This window comes from Schistocerca americana, chromosome 1, assembly GCF_021461395.2.
Source record: "Schistocerca americana isolate TAMUIC-IGC-003095 chromosome 1, iqSchAmer2.1, whole genome shotgun sequence".
In the NCBI taxonomy this organism is placed as follows: Eukaryota; Metazoa; Arthropoda; class Insecta; order Orthoptera; family Acrididae; genus Schistocerca; species Schistocerca americana.
The window spans coordinates 830,348,069-830,371,735 of NC_060119.1; the positions used below are offsets into that span (position 1 = coordinate 830,348,069).

Here is a 23,667-nt window from a genome sequence, read left to right on the forward strand (position 1 = left end):
CTGCTTTGAGGACGAACTGGCCACATGTTGGCTCTTTGTGGAAGGGGAGAGAACATGCAGGCTTCTGTGGGCAGTCAGCAGCTTTGGCATAAATGAGGCCTATGGAAAGGTTCTTGTTTCAGACCGAAGCAAACAGAAATTCACCAATGATTGTTTTGATGAATAGTGTTTAACAGACAGTCGAGGATGTTGTGGACTGACAAGACAGCCAGTCCACCGTGACGGGTAACCGAAAGGCACGCACTTTAACTCACGCAGGCTGGCGTGAGGTCTGAAACAGGATACGTAATGAATGCTATAAAGAAAAGTACGTAGCTTCTGGAATACTTAACTTTAATCCACAATTGGTGAACATTGGTCTTGTTACTGTACATGCTTCATTAGATACATAGCAAAGGATAAATGGCGCCTTGCTAGGTCGCAGCAATTGATTTAGCTGAAGGCTATGCTAACTATCGTCTCGGCAAATGAGAGCGTAATTCTCAGTGAACCTTTCCTAGCAACGTCGGCTGTACAACTGGGGCGAGTGCTAGTAAGTCTCTATAGACCTGCCGTGTGGCGGCGCTCGGTCTGGATTCACTGATAGTGGCGACACGCGGGTCCGTCGTATACTAATGGACCGCGGCCGATTTAAAAGCTACCACATAGCAAGTGTGGTGTCTGGCGGTGACACCACAGAGGAGATAAGTAAACATTTTATTATCACTCCTCACTATCTATGACTGTAAGGGTTTTGACCTTCTCACTAATATCCCAGCGAAATTTGTTTAGGGTGGAGGGTACCTTATTAGGTGCAAATGGCTCTAAGCACTATCAGTCCCCTAGACTTACAACAACTTAAACCTAACTAATATAAGGGCGTCACACACATCCATGAACGAGGCAGGATTGTAACCTGTGACTGTAGCACAGCGCGGTTATGGACTGAAGTGCCTAGAACCGCTCGGTCACAGCGGCCGGTGGTACCTTATTAGGAATATATGGAAGGGAATTACCAGTTCAAACATTTGCTTTACAAACTAGAGACACTTGCAGATAACGTTGGTCTGCAGCACAATAGAGTGCACCAGCTTGATAGTGGAAAGGTATATTCTAAGGCACTCGTGAATCAAGGATCGCTTCTAATCTTTATTCCCTGGCGGAAGCAATGGAGAACTGTTTGACGTCCACCGGTTATTGAACGCGTACATTTTCAGGCAAATATCAGCCAGCTGGGAGAGAAACTGCCAACCAAATAATTTGGGAGAGAGAAATATCAGACACAGAATTTTACCTACAACCAAAGAAATCTTCTGAAAATCGCGGTCGGACCGACTAGAATGGAGTTATTTCTAATTTTTATCTGAGACGGTATGTCCTCAACAACAGTTGTAGTTTACATATCAGATTGCGTGCAAAGTCAATAACTTGCTCCTATGTGTAGTACAATTGATAATAATCATTTACGACAGGCCAAGTAAAATGATGCTATTAAATTAACGTCAATCATACCTTATTATGTCCGCAGCCCATGGTCTCGCGGTGGCGTTCTCGCTTCCCGGTTTCGATTCCCGGCGGGCTTAGGAATTTTCACCTACCCCGAGAAAATTGGGTGTCGTTGTGTGCTCTTCATCATCATCATTCATCCCCATTACGGTCGGAGGAAGGCAACAGCAAACTACCCTTCATTAGTACGTTGCCTAGTACGGCGTTGCGGGTCTCCCGTGTTGTTCCCCTACGCTCTGCCAAGAAGCATGGGACTTCATTTCCATTTCCATATCTTATCATACTCTGCTGGGGACCTGGCACATTACGCGGGCGCGCTCCGTTTCAGTCTAATATCCCGTAAGCTGTAATTATCAATGGGGAGTATTCACGTTTCGATATATTCGTATGAGAGTGCTTACCTGTATATACAAGGTGTAGTGTTTTATTGACGACTGCGGACAGTTTTTTGAACAACATAATGTCAGTAATTGCTTTACTTTCAGATTGATAATTATAGCTATTAGGAGTACAATTTGATAGAGCACTGAAACACCAAATTCGAAGCAAGGCTCCGGGAGTAGATGGCATTCCGTCAGAACTAATAATAGCCTTGGGAGAGCCAGTCATGACAAAATTTTACCATGTGGTATTCAAGATGTATGAGACAGGAGAAATACCCTCAGACTTCAAATAACCTCACTTTCAAAGGAAGGAGGTGCTCACACGTGTAAAACCTACCGAGCTGTTAGTTTAATCATTCATGGTTGGAAAATACCTACACGACTTCTTTACAGAACAACAGCAAAACTGGTAGACGCTGACTTCGGGGAAGATCAGTTTAGATTTTGGAGAAGTATAGGAAGACGTGAAGCGATACTGACCCTCTGACTTACTTTAGAAGATACGTTAAGGAGACGCAAACCTACTTTTATAGCATTTGTACACGTTAGAGGAAGATTTTCGCATTGCTGTCTGGAATAATCTCTTCGAAAATCTGAAGGTAGGAAGGTAAAATACAATTTATAATGTAATTATAATATAATTATAATTTATTAATTAAAATTAATAGTATAATTATAATTTTAAAATTTTTGAAGTATCGTGGTGACGTTGTATTTCAGTTAGAGACAGCAAAGAACGTGGAAGAGCAGTTAAACGTAATGGACAGTGCCCTGAAAAAAAGGATATAGGAAAAATATTAACAAAAACAAGAAGAGGATAATGGAATGCAAACGAATTAATTCAGGTAATGCTGAAAGAATGATTCAAATGGATCTAAACATCTGAGGTCATCAGCCCCCTAGACTTAGAACTACTTAAACCTAACTAACCTAAGAAAATCACACACATCCATTCTCGAGGCAAGATTCGAACCTGCGACCGTGGCAGCACTGCGGTTCCGGACTGAAGCGCCTAGAAACGCTCGGACACAGCGGCCGGCTTAATGCTGAACGAATTAGATTAAGAAATAAGACACTTAAAGTAGTAATGAGTTTTGTTATTTGGGCAGGAAAAAACTGATGATGGCCAAAGCAGACAGCATATAAAATGTAGGTTGGCAATGGCGAGAAAAGAAGAGAAATTTATTGAAATCGAATGTAGGTGTGTTAGAAAGTCTTTTGTGAAGGTATTTGTATGGAGTGCAGCCATCAGTGAAAGTGAACCGTGGACGATAAACGATTTAGACAAGAAGAGAACAGAAGCTTTTGAAATGTGGTGCTACAGAAGAATGCTGAAAATATATGGGAGGATTACGTAACGAATGAGGGGGCACTGAATAGAATCGAGGAGAAGAGAAATTGGTGGCACAGCCTCACTAAAAGAAAGGAACGGATGACTGGACATATTCTGAGACATCAAAGGATCACGAATTTAGTACTAGAGGGAAGTCTGGGGGATAAAAATCGTAGAAGGAGACCAAGAGATAAATACAGCAAGCAGATTCAGAAGGATGTAGGTTGCATTAGTTATTTGGAGATGAAGAGGCTTGCAACGGATAGAGTAGCATGGAGAGCTGCATCAAACAAGTTTTCGGACTGAAGACCACAGGCCGGCTGTAGTGGCCGAGCGGTTCTAGGCGCTTCAGTCTGGAACCGCGCGACCGGTACGGTCGCAGGTTCGAATCCTGCCTCGGTCATGGATGTGTGTGATGTCCTTAGGTTCGTTAGGTTTAAGTAGTTCTAAGTTCTAGGGGACTGATGACCTCATAAGTTAAGTCTCATAGTGCTCAGAGCCATTTGAACCATTTTTGAAGACCACAACAGAAACAAGAAACAGGACTAGTATATTTTTAGGTTGGCTAGTACATCGGAGTACATGTGGCAAAAGCATATCATTAGTGCTTATTTCCCCCTTGGCAGCAGGTCAGGTGTTCTACATCATCTACATCTACATTTATACTCCGCTAGCCACCCAACGGTGTGTGGCGGAGGGCCCTTTACGTGCCACTGTCATAACCTCCCTTTCCTGTTCCAGTCGCGTATGGTTCGCGGGAAGAACGACTGTCTGAAAGCCTCCGTGCGCGCTCTAATCTCTCTAATTTTACATTCGTGATCTCCTCGGGAGGTATAAGTAGGGGGAAGCAATATATTCGATACCTCATCCAGAAACGCACCCTCTCGAAACCTGGCGAGCAAGCTACACCGCGATGCAGAGCGCCTCTCTTGCAGAGTCTGCCACTTGCGTTTGTTAAACATCTCCGTAACGCTATCACGGTTACCAAATAACCCTGTGACGAAACGCGCCGCTCTTCTTTGGATCTTCTCTATCTCCTCCGTCAACCCGATCTGGTACGGAAAACGCAAAACGGTTAGGCTATACTGATTAGGCTATACTGACAGGGGCTGTGCAATCACGACTACGTAGAAAACATCAGAGAGTAAATTATATTACCTGTTTGTGGAAAGACTTTTAGACTCAGAGAAAAAACAATCAGCACACTGATGTATCTATCACGTATATATAAAAATATCTGTACTTACACCCGATACATCCTGTATATGTACTACTGATTCACGAAACTCTCTGTTTTTCTTCTTAGTTTATTCCTAAAAGTAGAGCAGACTGTTCGAGCAATGGTCCAGTGAAATATTTGAGGGAGGATTCTCAGTTCCAGCGTTTGTATCAGAACCAAAGGAATCCTCGCGAAAACCTTGGTCAGAAAAAAGGGATGGGGGCTGTTTTTAATTTAATTCTGGTGCGAAATATCCCAGAAGTGTGAAACCTTGTAAATGTGAGAGTGTGTTTCTTTACGTGTATACAGATTAATGTCTATAACGTGGTCTACTTTTGCCGATCTGGGCCAGGAATTGGACATTCTCCTGCTTGAGACTGACGGAGTGCCCAGAAGACACCAACTTGGTCGTATTTAATTTTCTGCATTGCTGCTCTTTTTACACGTGCAACATTTATTGGAATCGTGTGTTATTTTAACCTCATACACAAAATGAAAGGAAAAACAGTGAGATGTTGATGAATGTATCCCTTGACTATTCATGTCTTCTTCCCGTTGTGGTTATTACGCAGCAAGACCTGTGTGGCTTTCAGACTACGATTACTACAGAGATCATCTACACTGTAAATAGTTTTTGGAAATATAAGAAACGCCTTCCAGGAAATTATTATTTTTTCAATTATTTGTCGATTTTCCATAAAACTACAGAGAATTCTCGTTGGAATATAGATACACGCAACCGTAAAGGAACGAAGTTACACACAACTAGGTACTAACACGACATTCCGATCAGGACAGCTGCGCGTAAGTGAAGTCTAATTCGTGACGTCGCACTGCACAGTGCCTTATGCAGTGTTAACTTGTACAGTTCCCGCGTAGCAATAGTCAGCCAGGGAGGCGAAATATCATTTCAGTTTCGCAGCATGACCAAATTAAGTGAACTTGAAATTCTTTTTGTTTCTAGCTGACTTGAGGATAGTTCTAAACCAGAACCTTCAACAGCGTACGATCTGTTTCTTTTCATTACTTCCATACTCAAGCTATGACACTGACTCTAACAGCGTCAATGTCGGTGGAACATAAATTACAGCTTACCTTCATTTGTTTCAATGAACCTGCGTGATTTCTCAATTAAAATTAACCATTGTAAATATATTTCCATAACACTTCTTTGAGGACTATAGCAGAGTATAATCTTGGATTTTATCCTGTTTAACATGACAAGTTTACTAAAAATATTCTATACACAGAAATAGGACACGAAAATATGAGAGAATAAACTTGTTTTTAATTTACGTAACAGTTCTAAGGAACGTATAGCTGGAAAGAATATTTAGTGGATCTATACAATGGAAACAAACTTGAGGACAGTATTATAGAAAGAGTAGCTGAAGCAGTTGAAGACGGACGGAAGATATGATACTGCGGATTGGTTGGTTGGTTTGAGAGAGGGGACCAAACAGTGAGGTCATCGGTCCCATCGGATGAGGGAAGGATGGGGGAAGGAAGTTGGCCGTTCCCTTTGAAGGAAGCCATCCCGGCATTTGCCTAAAACGATTTAGGGAAATCGCGGGAAACCTAAATCAGGATGGTCGAACGCGGGTCTGAACCGTCGTCCTCCCGAATGCGAGTCCAGTGTGCTAACCACTGCGCTACCTCTCTCGGTGATATTTCGGTAATTTGACAGAGTGTGAATCACTTAATTGGAAACAAGGTACTTGTAATAGAGGACGTTACCTCAGGATTATTGACATCCTTGTGATGCTAGTCATAACAAAATTATTCCACTTGGTGTGCTAAGTATATGAGACAGGCAAAATACCCTCAGAGTTCAGGAAAAACGTACCAACTCCAGTTCCAAAGAAGGCATTAGCTGACAGACGTGAATACAGGTTGCGAGAGTCTATTTACAACTTTTTTTTGAGCCAAACCGCTGTTATAACAGCCGAAGGACGTGAAAGGCAAGCTGTAGTGGAGAGGGGAGTGAGACAGGGCCGTAGCATACCTCCTATGTTATTCAGTCTGTACACTGAGCAAGCTGTGAAGAAAATCAAGAACAATTTTTGAATGGGAATTAGAGCTCAGACTGAAGAAATAAAAACTTCGTGGTTTGCCGATGACATTGAAATTCTGCCAGAGACGGCATAGGATTTGGAAGAGTAGTTCAACGTAATGGATGGCATTTGAAGGCATTGTACAGTGAGTTTCAACTAAAATAAAACTATGGTAATGAAATGTAGTCCAATTAAATCAGATGATCCTGATGAGTTTAGATTAGGAAGTAAGAACTGGAAGTAGTAGATAAATTTTGCTATTTGGGGACCAAAATAATTGATTATGGCTACGGTAAAGGTGAAGTAAAATGTAGACTGGCAATAGGAAAGAAATAAATCTCAAAAAGAAGAATTTTTTAATGTCTAATATCAATTGTAGCGTTACGAAGCTATTCTGAAGGTATTTGTCTGTAGCGTAGCCTTATGCGTAAGCGAGACGTTGACGATAATGAGTTCAGACAAGAAGGGAATGTGATGCTGAAGAAGAATGCTGAAGATCTGATGGAAAGATCAAATAAAATATGAGGAGGCCAGGAGATGTTGCGCAAAAAGAAATTATGGCACAATTGACAAAAAGAACGGTCCCATCGACAAGATACATCCTGAGGCATTACAGAATTGTCAGTTTGGTAATGAAAGGAAGGATAAGGGATAGTAATTGTACGGGAACGTAGTAAGCATGTTCAAATGAATGAAGGTCGCAGTAGCCATGCAAAGATGAAGACTGGATAGACTAGTGTAAAAGGCTGCATTCGTTGGAATGAATACCACAACAACCATCACAATGGTTGTTCATAAAGTCTGTGGCTACGACCACTTTATAATCGAATACTCGAAATGAATCCTCGTCCGTAAAATAATAAAAACCACTATAAACACAACTAATGTACGAATTAAGTTTTCTCATCTTTCTGGTGGTTACACAATAAATAGTACTCAACGAGACCGTGAGAACATGCGTACATACTACTCGTAAAGGTTCAGTGTGTGCCGTAGCAATATATCTGACTTCTTTCCTATATGAGGAATACGATAGTATTGTTCCTTCTTAAGATAGTATTATCCATAACTAGTTTTTATTTTCTTCATTAACTGCTGCGTTCCTTAAAATATATTCGATAAGCAAGGTTAAGTATTTGCCTCCTGCGGAAGAGTGAAGTGTCGGCAGAAGCAGTGATCTGAACTCAGTAACGGAGGAGCCATCCATTGACCCAAAAGTCGAATTGCAAAAACATCGTGTTTAGCAGAAAGACGGAGATCTGGGAAGGTCTTTTAAAGAATGTGAAACCTTGCAATTATCATTTATTCAATTACAAATTTGTTTTATTTGTATTTATGACTCTGTAGGCATATAATCATATAACATCAAACATTTGCAGTCGGTGAGTTACATGTACTCTTAATTATGAAATTCTCAGTGAGAGATTAGAATATTTGCCTTTGGGAGAGGTAATGTTGATAGGTTGTTTGATTACCCGGTATGAGTTCAATAATGGACATTCCTCAACACTTAACTATGTGCACAGTTCATTGATATAAAATTGTTGAGGACTACTCAATATACATACTGTATGAAGCAGTGAGTCGTTCACAAAATATAGTGTAATAAATACATGTTTTGTGTAAGACAATTAACATATGTCTCATACTGATGCGAGTATCTAATTTGGAGTACGTATATTGTAAATAAGAGGACAAATACCTCGTTAAAAATTCTACTGAAATCGATCATAAACTGCAAACATCAGTATCAAGAAACAGCTTCATCGACATTGCATAATATGTACACATACAGTTACTCTTCATTTGAATTTTCAATTTACAACATTCACAAATTGGGAAACATTTTTAATTTACGTGGCAGGGACTTAAGTGTGGAGTAGGTTGCTGATCTTTTCTCTATCTTTAAGCGACATTCAGCCACGGTGAAAGCACATTTTACGCGTACATGGTGAGCACACATACAACTAAGTGAGGGAAATCGTTCAGCAAGTCATCACAACAAACAAGCGACTGCATTATACTGACTGTTGTGAATTTGTATGAAGTTGGTAGTTACAAGAGCTGTACGAAAAACACTAATCCGTTTTCAAATTAGTTGTTCACATGTAGTACGAAGCAGATACGACCATCAATGTGACAGATATGCACTTTATACATTGAGTGTACACAGATGAACGCGTCACAGAGGAATTTTCCCTAAAGAGCTCGTGTGACTAACATGCATTATCTTTCATGGAAGTATGATACCAGAGGGTCACTCATGTTTGGAGCCCAGCATTATGTCTGTATAGAATAGTTCTGTACACTACGAACTACGTCTCCTATTACATAAAGCGATCTACACTTGAGTGACAGATATTTAATACTCGCTCCACAACTACTTCTGCAATATTCAATACGAATCACGCTTAGATTTATCCACACTGTAATTGACTCTAGCGTCTAAACATAGCTAAATGCTTAGTACGAGAAACATTTTATCCAATGTCAACAAATTTAGACTCGTAGTACACTAAAAGGATACAAATTACCATGCCATATTGTAATAAACCCTGGTTGGGTATACAAAAAAGTGACTGGGGAAAAAAAGCTATCCTCTCACCTACTTTTTATATATGTATATGGGCCCATATAAAATGTGCAACGGTATTAAGATGCTTACAAATACAAACATTTATACGTTATGTACACTTTTTACAACACAGACATTACAAGGAAAATCAAGTGTCCTCAATAAATATATTAAATATTCGGGTGGTGGGGTACCTCTCATGCAAAGGCCACCAACAGACAGCACGATGCCCATAATAAAACTATGGAGTGCACACGCATAAAAATAAAATTCTTCTATAAACAAAACGACATTGTTCTTTTTTGGCATAAAATATAAAAAAGATGCTTCTCGAAAGTTGTGCTGCGGCAGCAGGGGTGACGGACAGCTCCCAGCTGGCGTGTGAGGTTGAGGTACGGGTCAGAGGCGTGACAAGTAGGAACATCAATCGAAACATCTTTTTAGAATAAATACTGTACAGTGCGGGGGAAGGTAGACGCCTCCCTTTGCTTAGTCGACTTCAATCAGCTGACGATACAACACACCAACAGCAATACAGCGTGCATATAGTAGCTAGCATGAACACAAACGTCATACGGTGGAAAAAATGCTGGAGACACCTTGCTTTCTTCGGACGGAGTCCGAAGCTAGGTCATGTTAGCTGCAGGAGACGAACAATGCACCGCCTAAAAGAAGTGGATACAGTAATCTGTTGACAGAAACTATTCAAATGTACCGTCTCCACAGCAGTGGCTGTTCAGTGCGTTACGCTTCGCGTGTTAAAGAAATGTGACATTTGGCGCGGGTAGATAAATAAATATGTTGTACACGAATAGCTTCTTTTTGGTATCGGTTGCCGCCCCCCGCGGTTGCGGACGACGGAGTCGCGTGACTAGATTCAGGCATTTGACTCTTTGAGGTTGTCGAAGTACTCCATGATCTGGTCGTAGTCCATGCCGAGGTTGAGGTCGTCGAGACCGACCAGGTCGTCGTGCGCGGCGCCAGACAGCGCCACGCCGCCGGCGACGACGGCGGCGCCTGCCGAGAACATGGGGTTCCCGACGATGGTGGCGCGCTTCACTTCCGAGCCGCCACCCGCCCCCCGCTGCGCGCCAGGCACGAAGTCGGAGTTGGCGCCGGCCGCCGCTGCGGCTGCTGCCGCGGCTGCCGCCTCGTGCTGCAGCTGCAGCTGCTGCAGCTGGTGCTGGTGGTGCTGCAGCTGGTGCTGGTGCGGCGGCACCTGCGGCTGCGGCTGCGGCTGCGCCTGGTGGCCCGACGAGCGGCGAGACTTGTGCCGCTGCGGAGGCTGCTCCGGCGCGCCGCTGTCGTGGCCGCCGCCACCTCCGCCTCCGCCAGCCCTGAGCACAACACAGCGTCAGATCTACTGCATACTTCCCAGTAACATAGCGCTATGCAGGGGTATCAGCTTTTCTACATCAGTGGAGTGCTGCTATTGCGTCATCATTGGTCTTTTTACCAACCCATTTGGGTAAAAAAAAAAAAAAAAAAAAAGGAAACGAAAAGATAAACTGCTACCTACTACCTATAGATTAGCTTAGGTTACGTACATTACATCAGGGCCTTGCTATGAGGGGTGTTCAAGAGAAACGGTACGAAACATCATTGTGGGTATAATTAAAGTCTTTATTCGAAATCAAACACCAGAGGTGTGACTACAACTATCCCACTGCTTCACGAGCCGAATGATTCCCTGTTCCCAGAATGCCTGTGACTATGCCAGGAACCAACCCTACACCGTGTCTTTTTGGACATTACACATATTGACTGGAATGCTCTCTTTCAAATTCTAAAGGTGGCAGGGGTAAAATACAGGGAGCGAAACGCTATTTATAATTTGTACAGAAACCAGATGGCAGTTATAAGAGTCGAGGGGCATGAAAGGGAAACAGTGGTTGGGAAGGGAGTGAGACAGGGTTGTAGCCTCTCCCCGATGTTATTCAATCTGTATATTGAGCAGGCAGTAAAGGAAACAAAAGAAAAATTCGGAGTAGCAATTAATATCCATGGAGAAGAAATAAAAACTTTGAGGTTCGCCGATTACATTGTAATTCTGTCAGAGACAGCAAAGGACTTGAAAGAGCAGTTGAACGGAATGGACAGTGTCTTGAAAGGAAGATATAATATGAACATCAACAAAAGCAAAACTAGGATAATGGAATGTAGTCGAATTAAGTCGGGTGATGCTGAGGGAATTACATTAGGAAATGAGACACTTAAAGTAGCAAATGAGTTTTGCTATTTGGGGAGCAAAATAACTGATGATGGTCGAAGTAGAGAGGATATAAAATGTAGACTGGAAATAGCAAGGAAAGCTTTTCTGAAGAAGACAAATTTGTTAACATCGAGTATAGATTTAAGTGTCAGGAAGTCGCGTCTGAAGTTTTTGTATGGAGTGTAGCCATGTATGGAAGTGAAACATGGACGATAAATAGTTTGCACAAGAAGAGAAGCTTTCGAAATGTGGTGCTACAGAAGAATGCTGAAGATTAGATGGGTAGATCACATAACTAATGAAGAGATATTGAATGGAATTAGGGAGAAGAGAAGTTTGTGGCACAACTTGACTAGAAGAAGGGACTGGTTGGTAGGACATGTTCTGAGGCATCAAGGGATCACAAATTTTGCGTTGGAGGGCAGCGTGGAGGGTAAAATCGTAGAGGGAGACCAAGAGATGAATACACTAAGCAGATTCAGAAGGATGTAGGTTGCAGTAGGTACTGGGAGATGAAGAAGCCTGCATAGGATAGAGTAACATGGAGAGCTGCATCAAACCAGTCTCAGGACTGAAGATTACAACAACAACACATATGTGACCTTTGAGACGTGTGCGTTATGTGGAGCAGAATCACTCCCTCTGTGAACAGTCCAGGCCGACTGCTCCTGATAGACTTGCTCAGGCTATGGAATGTCTCACAGTACACGCCACAGTTAATCGTTCTCCCGTGCTCGAGGGATTCAATGAGACGGTAAGGACAGCTTTCAAATTTTTGTGGCTGTGGCAACGCTACATTCGCGTCCCTAGATGTCTCACTACGTTACCCAACAGCGACATATGAAAATTTCAACTGGTCTGCTTGTTACGACGTTTCGTACCTTTTCAGTTGAACACTCCGTATATACTACGTTACAACGAAACTAAAAGTTCGAGAGGGAAATACAAAATGTGCACCCCTACCCACCGAACACATTTTCTGCACTCTTTGGCAAGTGTGAAAGGTATCTCCCCTCAACACTTTTTTCTGCACTCTTCCCCCACTCGTGTTCTCGTGCTACACAACAGTCATCAAATGTCAGCAGCCCACCCCTAGAAGATTCGCGTGACTCGAGCCAAACCCACCTCATCATACAACGCTGTCTGACACATGTATAGCAGGAATCCCAGAAGAATGCAGTGGCAAAGTGTTTACAGGCGAAACGGGAAGAACTGTTAAAGAAGGCATTAAGGAACACGAACGACACATGCGGCTAAAACGAAGTGCAAAATCGGCAGTAGCGGAACATCACGAGAACTGTGGCTCTGACATCGATTTTAATAACGTACGTGTACTGGCTAAAGAAACAAACGTATATAGAAGAAAAGTCCTTGAAGCGGTTGAAATTTCTAGGAATGCATCTAATTTCAATAGAGAGGACGGCTATAGGGCGGTAGCGTTCTCGCTTCCCACGCCCGGGTTCACGGGTTCGATTCCCGGCGGGGTCAGGGATTTTCTCTGCCTCGTGATGGCTGGGTGTTGTGTGCTGTCCTTAGGTTAGTTAGGTTTAAGTAGTTCTAAGTTCTAGGGGACTTATGACCACAGCAGTTGAGTCCCATAGTGCTCAGAGCCATTTGACGGCTATAGGCTGCCGGCATATTGGCTCCACGCCATCAAGGAAGTAAATACGCGGCCGCGGTGTGTGAGCGGCATAAACAACGCGCTGCAAGTCACCTCGGCGGACAATAATATTTTGGGTAAACATTCCCCCTCTCTTGCTCTGTCCGTTTCGAATCTAGCCACTGATAACGACCAACCAATAGCGGTAGCAGGCATTTGAACCAATAACCCTTCTCCAGCATAAGTGTGGAATAGTACCTTCCTAACCAATGACGATGTACCGCCAATGGTATCCATAGAGATGAGCTACCAACGCCCCCTTCTTCTGCATCAGAGCGGGAATATTAGCCTATGATTATGGCTCACCAATGGTAGCCATATGAATTTTAACCAGTACTATCACTTCTCCAGCACGAACGCCAGGAAAACTTCCCTTTTATAAGTGGACGCGACACTCGTCTCAGACAGTGTACTAACTGTAGTGGACACCAAAAGATCCTGAGGAAGATCCCAGCAGAGGAGTCGAAACGTCGAACATTTTAGAAGAAACATGACGCGGCCAAATAACCCGGAAAACCTCCCAGAGGCTTCGGACCCTGTGCCTTCTCCTTAATGAACAATCCGAGCTTTCTATTAGCTGCAGCCTCACCATCTGTCAGATGTATATTCTACGAGTGATGGTCTACGTGATGGGGGATTAACTTACGAAGAATGCTACCAAGTTTTACCGGAGCACAAGAGAATCAAACAAAATACCTATCCGGCTGTTAGGAATGCTGAAGATCAAATTGATTTAGATGGACGACCAGTTACGATACTAAACAGACAGCAAGGCCATAAAGAAGCCAGAAATAACTACTTCTGCAACCCTGATGACGTATCAACAAAAAGAATTTCCAAAAGCACAGTACTAATGACAAAATCAGTAGATACCTTGAGGGAAGTGCTGCGCTTTCAAGGGAAGAAAGCGAACGATGACTACACCGGCACTTTGCCATATGATGTAAGGAGGGAATAACGTCGTGTTCACACTGAGTTATTATGCGGCGAGAAATCCGTGAAGACTATTGCACGATTGATATTATTCCCGAAGTCGAAGTACACTGAAAAAGTGTGACGATTAAGTACATGTCACTCGAATTCCTTCAAGCCAGTTACAGTTACATGTGTGCATAATTGCATTAATGAAAATGTTTTTATAGCTTCGGATAGTGCGCTGCCTAGAGCATGTCTCAAGCGTCGCTGTCGCATTCCTGTCACGTGCTTTCCTCTCGGCTGCACACAAATAGTATGCTTTGTGCCTTACAAAGCGCTCGTTTAATAATAACAAGACTACGAAAATCGCCAGATGACACATAGCGATAGCCAGAAGCTGACAATCACTCCTTTTGAACAATTTATCGTGAAAAGTTTGAAAGTGTTTTAGAAAAACAGGAGCCATTGCTTCATTCTTCGGACATCCCACACTAATACTGTCATGTCGTAACAACACCCAAGAACTAATCTTAAGGCTGGTTTTGAATGAAAGACAACACTTGGCATCAGAAGTACGTTTATTAAGAACACCAACGTACAGCCGCAACAGAGCTTACAGGGTGACAGTTATTGAACTATATGAAAAAATTTTAATTAGTTACAAACTATGGCGTGAACACACTTTATTCAACATATGAACGTCACTACAGATATTCGGATTTAGGTTATGACATGTTCATATGCTTGCCATCATTGACGATGATCTGGCGCAGACTAATAGCGAAATTCTGCATGAATCGCTGAAGTGTGGAAACATCGAAGCTGTCGATGATCTCCTAAATGGCTGTTTTCAGCTCAGAAATGGTTTTGAGATTATTGCTGTATACCTTGTCTTTAGCCCCACAAAAAGCAGTCGCTTGTGTTCAGATCCGGAGAATATGGTGGCCAATCGAGGCCCATGCCAATGGGTAGCCGAGCCAGAATGCGGCCCCCATAGTGCTCCTCCAGGACATCAAACTCTCCTGCTTCGATAGGGTCGAACTCCTTCCTGCCTGAACAACATATTTTCGAAATCAGGGTCACTTTGGATAATGAGAATGAAATCATCTTCCAAAACCGTCACGTTCCGTTTGGTAGTCACCGTGGCATCAAGGAATATAGCACCGATTACTCCGTGACTGGACTTTGCACACCACACAGTCAGCGGTTGAGGGAGAAGAGACTTCTCGATCGCGAAATGCGGATTCTCAGTCCCCCAGAGGCGACAATTTTGCTTAGTGAGAACAACAAGGCGCGTGCACATGCACTTACTATTTCCCGTCATGCCGCGCAGCCAACCTTGCAGTTTTAACGTCCTAACGCAAACGGTTCAGAAGTTATGACGCTTTTATATCATACACTTCAATAATTGTCACCCTCGATTTCATATGTGACGTCCTACAATCGTCCAAGGATCCCTTGCAGTCCCAAGTACCACTCTTATAACGTTTTCGATAGTCCCACTTTCCACACAGGCGTGAAAATCCTTGCATACCAAGTCTCCTGGGCTGGATCCCATGGCCGTTGCTTGGCGTTGTAGCACTCTGTTTTTTTTTCCTGGACGCCCGAAGACCGTATGCGAAGTGTCTGCCTTGCTTCGTCGGTGTTTCAGATAGTCAACCTGAGTGTCATCCAGTTGAAACAGGGACATTGTGCCCATTGTCGTTTCGGCCTCGCGACTGTGGAGCAGAAAGAACGGTATGAAGGCGGTAGCGTCTTGCTTCGCTTTGTTGTATGCGAATATTACGATGGGCAGAAATGTATCCTAATCTCTCTGCTCGACACCAACGTTCATCTGCCAAGGCCATATTAAAGCATTCTGTGGGTCATTCCTCTGTGAATGATAGGCGTTTGTCATCTTGTGGTTGATGTCACAGTCTGAAATTATATCTGATACCAGTCTCAACTGGAAAACTTTCCCATGACCAGAGATCATCACAGGGGTACCCCAGGCTTTAAATGATGTCTTCTACAAGGAACTTGGCAATTTCCGGAGCTTCGGCAGTTGGCACAACTTCGGTAACAGCATAACAGGTGACGTAGTCAGTGCAGACTATTACCCATCGATTCCCGTTTGTCGACTTCGGGAACCTTCTCAAGAGCTCGATTCCATTTCAACGGAATGGCGCTGCTGCATGTGGAATTAGTACCAGAAGCCCCGAACATAATTGCGGCATATGCTTTCGTCATTGGCATTCCTTACAGTGGCTCACATACGGTATAACGGATTGGTAGAGGCCTGTCCAGTGATAACTGCTCTGATTCGGTGTAAAGTCTTCACGAATCCCATGTGAACAGATCTTACAGCGTCGTGAAAATACTTCAGGATGTTAGAGGAGATGGGACGACGAGAAACCATTTTCGCCTCATCGCATCATAGTTCCTCTTAAACAGTGTCCCAGTTATTAATTGGAATCCTCCTTTGGTGAGTTTCTTAGTCTGAAAGACTTCTACGGATCTTCCGTCTGTTCAGCAGCAGTGTCATTTAATGTAGTGATGACTGATATTTCGTCCATGTTGCTGTGTTCAGCCAACTGATTCCTTGAAAGACAGCAGGCATCCTTTTGTCTATGTCCACTTTTGTATACCATTGCGACGTACTGCTGAAACCTCGGTGCTCATCTCGCCATTCGATTCGACGGACCCTTCAGGCTGATCAGCCAGTAATCTCACGGGTCAGCCTGATAGAATCCTTCAGGCTACTCAGCTAGCACGGAGAGTGGTGTTCCGTCGTAAAGGTGAGTGGTTCCCAAAATAAATACGGCCGGAAGTTATTAACGATCCAAACAATTGAAAGGCAGTCTGTTTTGGTTGTGGAGTAGTTCTTCTCTGACTTAAAGGATACTCTGAAAACACCAGCTATCACCATTTCAGCACCTTCCAGAATCTGTACGAGAACTGCCCCCATCCCAAAACCAATAGTGTCGCCTGAAGTTGCCCCGGCATTCTCCTTAAACAAAGCCAGGCTGGAGATGATGTTAGCCCCTCCTTAAGGACAAGTAAAAATATTTTTTGCGCCTCATTGAAAGAAAATTTGGCATCTGTTTACAATAGTACTTGCAAGTGACGTGTCTTGAAACGGAACTCGTTTATGAATCACTGGTAGTGCGAGACCATTGCGAGAAAATGTCTCCCATTACGAATGTGCCTAGGAATCGTTAACTCGGTGACTGCTCGTATCTTCATTAGATCAGGGCGACTCCATCGCCACTCACTAGGTGCCGCAAGGTTTTTATCTTTTTTTAGGAGACTAAGAGGCACTATACCAGAATCATACAAAGACCTGTACTTTTGAACGCACTTCAACACAGTTGTCATTCAACTCAGACGTTCTTCAAACATGCTATAAAAACGACAATGTCATCCAGACAGCAAAGGTACGTCGTCCATTTTAGATGCCGATCCAGGTTGCCTTCATACGCTCGAAGGTGGCTATAGTGTTAAATAATCCAAACTACGTAGCTCATAGAAGCCATCGGGAGTTATGAAAGCAGACTTCTCCCAGCCAACCTCGGTTTACCAGCAGCCTGTCTCAATGCACATAGCTGAGAAATATTTTGATGCTTTCAGACATTTTATGGTGCCGTCAGAGCGCAGTGGGTTGGATAACAGCTTCTTCAGTGGTAAACAACAGCCAGAGCAGTGATTGTTATATGTTCTGGTTGGAATAGCTTCGTCGATCTGAACTCTGATCTTACATAGTTCATGACTGCTTGTGACACCTGTGAAGTCCCTCCTGAGAATAAAATTATGACTATGTTCTGTTAAACCGACATATTCTAATGACTCTGTTCTGTCATTTATTGTTATTGAATTATTTCGTATTCCAGTTGCCACTACGTATTTCGTTTGCGAACTTTAGCACCATCGCTTTTATATCACGGAACATGGCATTCTTTAGCTGGCGATGATGAGCGTTTGACATTATGGACAAAGAAGTCTCTGAGACAAATAGCGCCGAGATTGGTTGGCCGACAGTGACGACTTGGATGAGATTTCCTCTCATCTTGGTATCTATCGTCCATGGAGGATCTTCATCTGTGGCAGTTTCACCTCTGTTGACGGTCGCGTCGCATAGTTTTCCCGAGTTCGCCAGCCAGGCGAGTGGCTTGTACATGTAAATGGCTACGGCATGCTGGGGAACAACCACGCGCAGATTACGGCCATGAGTTTCGGCCCATGGGTCTGCAGATGACTGGTGTGTTTAGGACTGTTGTGGTGGTTGATGTCTTACGGCGTAACAGTCGTCGCACACTCGTCGTCTTTTTCTGCATTTTCACACAACATGTACAGGGCATCTACACTGAAAAACGAGCGGCATGTTTTCCTCCGTCCTCCAAATGTCTTTTCTTCTACTAATCCCTTTGGTTGGTGAAAGACTTGGTTGTACCCACATAGTTCGGATGCTGGGTTGTCGTTTGACGGCAGCGGCGTAAGAATGAGCTGGCCTTCATAGTGCCTTGACCGATGGTGGCGATTGGTGCTACAGACTGATTCACTTCTTCCTCAACATTCTCTATCACCTCCTGATATATCGAGTCGATATTCAAGACTGCTATCTCTTGAGTACTCGGTCTGACATTTCTATCTGTCATGCGCTGCTATAACTCTGCCCTTACTGTCTAGCGTGTTAGAGAGGCGAGCTCATGGTAGTCTTCACACTGCAGTAGTAACCACATTTGGCAGTCCGTCATACCTCTTTCAACCGACTCTTTCTTTGTTGCATTTTCTCGATTCGTTGTCCCCTCTTGATGAATTCCTCTGTTGTTGTGATGCCCTTTACCAGGAGAGCTTGATGCATATCTTTCACGAGTGCTTTAATCAAATGTGGGATTTTGTCAGCTTAAGTCATATTCGGATTTAAAATGTAGCATAGTGCCAAAACGTTATGTATGCACAACTACGTCGTTTCCTCACGACGTTGGTTCCATTTCTTAAATTATTCTTCCGCCAAATGAGGGTTGCTGCTGATTGTCGCCAAATACTTTATTCGGTTCAGCCTGGAATTTTTCCCAGCTATCGAGATTCTTTCTGTTGTTCTCGAGCAACTTCTGTGCTGTGCCGCCCAAACAGATGTACATATTTGCCAAATAAGTTATCCTATTTGCTATTTCGTTGGGTCTTGCTCAATAGAGTATAGAGAATGCAGGTATTTATACAAATATTCACTATTTCAGGAAGCTAGTAGTTATAAAACCATCGAATACTGCAGATATAAAAAGTTTTTGAAGAATTCTTCCAGAAATGATAAATTAGAAATAATAAACAGTTGCTGGTAGCTGGATAAGAACTAGCGACCTACAACAAGCCAGACAGCGACACTAAACACACACTGGGGGTCGCCACAATATATTCTCGTGTGAATTATAAGGTACACTGTACAAAAGATAGTCTTGCAGATATTGCGTCCCCAGATGCCCCACGTCACTGTGCCACCAGCGGTCTATCTCGCAGGCGCAGCCATACAGCTAGGCAGACGTCGACAGCCGGCTCCAGAAGGCACTCCTGATGCGGGAAACTACTTTGCCACGCCCTCCTCAAGCACCAATGAAACGTCGGATAACATCATCGTGCACGGCGAGCCAACGAGGGAGCTTTTCGTTATCGCGACCAGTGGTAGCCAATCGTGCAGGCTGAACGTACCCTGAACGTCATGTTATAAACAACCTCGCCAGGCCTATATAATTTTCAGTGGGCCTACAGCCGGAGCTACAGCTACCATCACTGACGAGGATCTTCAGAATTTCTAGTCGGAAATCTGCGTGATAGCCAAAGACTTAAAGTGGGACTATCTCGAACTATTCAGCCCATCGATGTTGGACTTCTACAAGGGATGTGTTCAAGGAAGTGTTCCTTGTATTCATTTCTCATGAGATTTGAGTGTTCAAATAAATAGTTCCTGAACTTGGACTCTTCTCTGTGCAGTTGTTCTTGACACTAACCAAGTGTACTAACAATGAGGTGACGTGCTACTGGACAGATGCACAGCCACACCACAACAGCAGCTCACCTGTTAAATTATAAAAGAATTTCTGTTGTGAATACCAGATCATTCAAGCATTCATTGGACATACAGATTAGTTTTTGTCTCAGTACGTAGCATACGATATGGGTTTCTTCTCCCCACTACTAATATTTGAAAACATCCTACCACACGTACTATATGTCAGTATTTCTGTACGTCGGTAGTTCTGCCTCTTATCTACAATTTTTTGCAAGGAGAGAGGAAAGAGCAAGATGACATGTAAAGGAGCAGACATAGGGTACAGTATTTTTGTAGCCGTAATTTATTGTTGTTTGTCTTATTCTGAAGAAGTACGTGTATCCGAAAATTTAACATTTGTGTTACCATTTGAAGTAATGACCATGATTTCCTTCGGAAAGTATCTTTCTTTTAAATTTTTTGCGTGGCGTCCGCATTTAGCACAGTCTTCTGCAGTGACATCATCAAAGGCTTCCTCACATAAATTCTGCTCATCTTTAATTTCGCCTCGTCAGTTAAACGACCTTTCCTTCCACTAGAGCCCACGCATATACTATTGGATTCTATTGCTGGTGGCAAGGATGAAGCCTTACAACCTCGTCGCTCATTTTGGTGCTAAGTTGTCAAGATAAATTTTGTTGTAAAGTAGCTTGTAGCGCCACACTTCTTCCACCATCTCACCTTTCAAAACTGAAATAATTTCCTGGCTATTACTTGATTTCATCTTTCTTTGTAACTGAATCAGCAACTTTCGCTTGTTGTCCTTTCCAAAGATTATTGTCGTTATCTATGACAACAACACAGCCTCCTCCTAAAGGATGTATTAAATCTAAAATTAGAGCTGTACACAACACTATGCGTCTCTTCTAGATAATCGTTGGATTTGCTGGCTGTAAATATTAGCTTTGCAGCTCTGAGACAGCCATACTCAGATGATCCTTCATGACAGATAATAAACCTGTCTCCTCTGCTAGACAGCACTTTCAAACTTCTTATCTTACAAGATGTGCTTCCTCGCGTGATTTTGATTAAGCCAAATCTCATCGAGAAAAATAATGGGGCAACGATGATTTTCTTTTCTAATGTTGTGCATTGACTAAATGAAATTGCCAGAGATGCTGTAAAAGCATGTCTCTCCATCAGAATATGTCTCCATCGCTGCACTGTTTGTACCTGAATCCCACAGATCTTTGAACTATTACAAATTGCGGCTATATGTGAAGCCTTCTCGTGTAAAACATAAGTCACCTTTTGCTTTGTGTGATACTCGACACGATCGTAAAATTCCAATACAATAAGATGAACAATGTCCTTCAAATACTATCCTTCCTCGGAGGCGGTAACATCACTTTTTGCTCCCAGATTGCCACTATCCGTGGTTTCTGTATACTGTTGGGTGATAAAACACCACACGCCTTTGCCGTTAAGAATTTCCTTTCTTATGGAGTTGTCTAAAAGGTCACGAAGAAAGTAGTGCACCCTGTGCATGACTACCTTTATTTGGTTCCTTAAGTCTTGTAACTCGGAAACGAGAACAACAATAGTATGCGGTAATAATCACATCTCTCTTCACAGATCCGCAATATTTCTTCACAGCAAATGGATAAGTGAAAGTAGCAAAACGCTGCCAACCTCAGCGGTAGCAGTTGTTTTTTATGCTATTTGGACGGCAGCTGAAGCAGAAATGATAGTGTGGCAACAATGTGCAATTAGCCATGGATTGAGCCGGACTACGTCAAAGGTTTCTCATTGGTAGTTACAAACGAAGTGAAGACGAGAGTTGAGAGAATGACCATTCGTTTTCGCTGTTTCTCAATATAGTAGCTTACAGGTGAGGAAATTCCGTCACAAACCCAACAAGGTGCAATGTTGTCCCCTGTACTTTTTGTCCTGATGAACAGAACTGAAATGATCTGAAAACATATTATTTTTTTACATACCTCACCATCCTTAAGAAAACCCAAGTACAGTATAACACTTGTATTCAGTGTACTTCTGCAGTATATGCAGCTGGCCAAGGTAATGTAGTGGTCAAGTCATCAGATTCGAATTCTGGAGATCTGTAATTCAAATATCCAACCAACCTCCACAACCAGTCTTTCCGACGGGGCTTTCCCGAATTTTCCTTAATCGTTTAAGCCAAATTCACGGCGGATTTCATTCTTACACCTTCCCTGAAATTTTAAGATACCTTCCTGTTTGAATATGATACCGAAATTTATTTATCTGTTTGTCACATACATACACCACAAATGAAGAAAATGTATTAATGTACAGCAGACGATGCAGTCGTTTTGCCACTCGGTGCATAGGATAAGAAAGGAAGAAACGGAAGAAAGGAAGATTAGCATTCCGTGTCCGTCAACGACGCATTCGTCAGTTCCAGGTAAATCAAAATACACTCCGAAACAAAAGGTGGTCTCTTACAGCTGCATACTCAGCAGTACACATCTCCATTGCACAAAGAAAACCACATACACACGAATAAAATACTATCAACGCGAATTTTTATGTATCCATTTTCTATCCCTTGGGCATATCGAGCAAAATGTTTTTCAATGTATGACTCCGTGTTAGGATGTAATATGATCCAAGATTTTAGTCCCTTCTGAAAACGTGTTTGACCGAATTGATGATGGACACAACTGATACACTACTTCATCTATCATCACATGAGTGTGTCATCATAGCCGTGATGTTGCTGGATGGTAAGAACAGAGACGAAGTGACCTCAGGTTTTTTATTGATGGTAATGTAAACTTGACTTTTTGGGGAATATTTCAACTTCTGTCTCACGGAGTAACACAGGAAACGCACCAATCTAAGAATGAGGACAGCAAAAAGTTTCATCGATTAGTAAAATTATGCCATTTTTCTCTTTGTCGTAATAAACTGAAAATAATAAGTGCATCAGACAGTAGTGAACATAAACCAGCTCAGTGGCACAAGATATGAAATAGTTGTCGTATGTCACCCCTACCAAAGTTTCAAGATCAATGGAAATACGTTTGCAAAAATGATGTGAAACGTGTATGAGTATGATAATAAAATAAAGTAATTCGAAAAGGAAAGCAAACTATTATTTCTTAACGTAGTAGTGTTTTCGTCTCTGAAAGCGATGGAAACAAACAAAAATGGAGAAGAGCTTTGCTTCTAAAGGATGAATATATTCTGGACACTTTTCAAAAGCATTGCAAACTCACGTATTTTACAGTGCAAATACTCACCAAGCCCTATTTGGGCTGAAAATTAGTCAATAATGTACCAGAGAATATTGACCAACAGTTACGTTAAGATTAATGTCTCAAAAATAATTCATTGCCACCACAGATACTAGAAAGCAGAAAGACACTGCGAACTATTCCTGTTATGGTGCAGATTAGTGGATGTAAGAACCATCAATTCGAAATAAGTCTTACTCCAGGACCAGAGGCACTAGTAGTTGGCTAGTTACGATACACAATGCAGGAGGAGCATTTATTTTATCAATAACACTTAATTTTTATGCGTGAATCGGGGCTTCTCATTAATGCAAGACAATTTAGGTTGATGTAATCAACATATTATCAGAAATGTTGAGATGCCACGCAACCTAAAATACGTAGGTATTCCAACATGTTCTTTCTAACACATCTCTTTAACACTTACATCGAGAGGGAACGTCACACTTACATCTATTTCAAATCTATATCTGTAAACGTGAAGACTAACATGCTTAACAGCCTTATGCAAACTAAAAACAGGCAACTGCACATTGCATGAATACGGAAAATAAAGTTCTAAATGTAGATAAGAACAATATTTTAAGT

General features: G+C 42.6%; 1 protein-coding gene across 1 annotated transcript in view; it reads right to left on the reverse strand.

Annotated features, from left to right (window-relative positions):
* Positions 1-7,769: 7,769 nt before the first annotated feature.
* LOC124594487 (transmembrane protein 132E) overlaps positions 7,770-23,667 on the reverse strand; it is a 251,554-nt gene continuing 235,656 nt past the window's right edge. Inside the window, exon 15 of the mRNA XM_047132866.1 lies at positions 7,770-10,386. Coding sequence (XP_046988822.1) covers positions 9,927-10,386 — 460 coding nt within the window. The 3' untranslated portion in view covers positions 7,770-9,926. The remainder of the gene's footprint in view (positions 10,387-23,667) is intronic.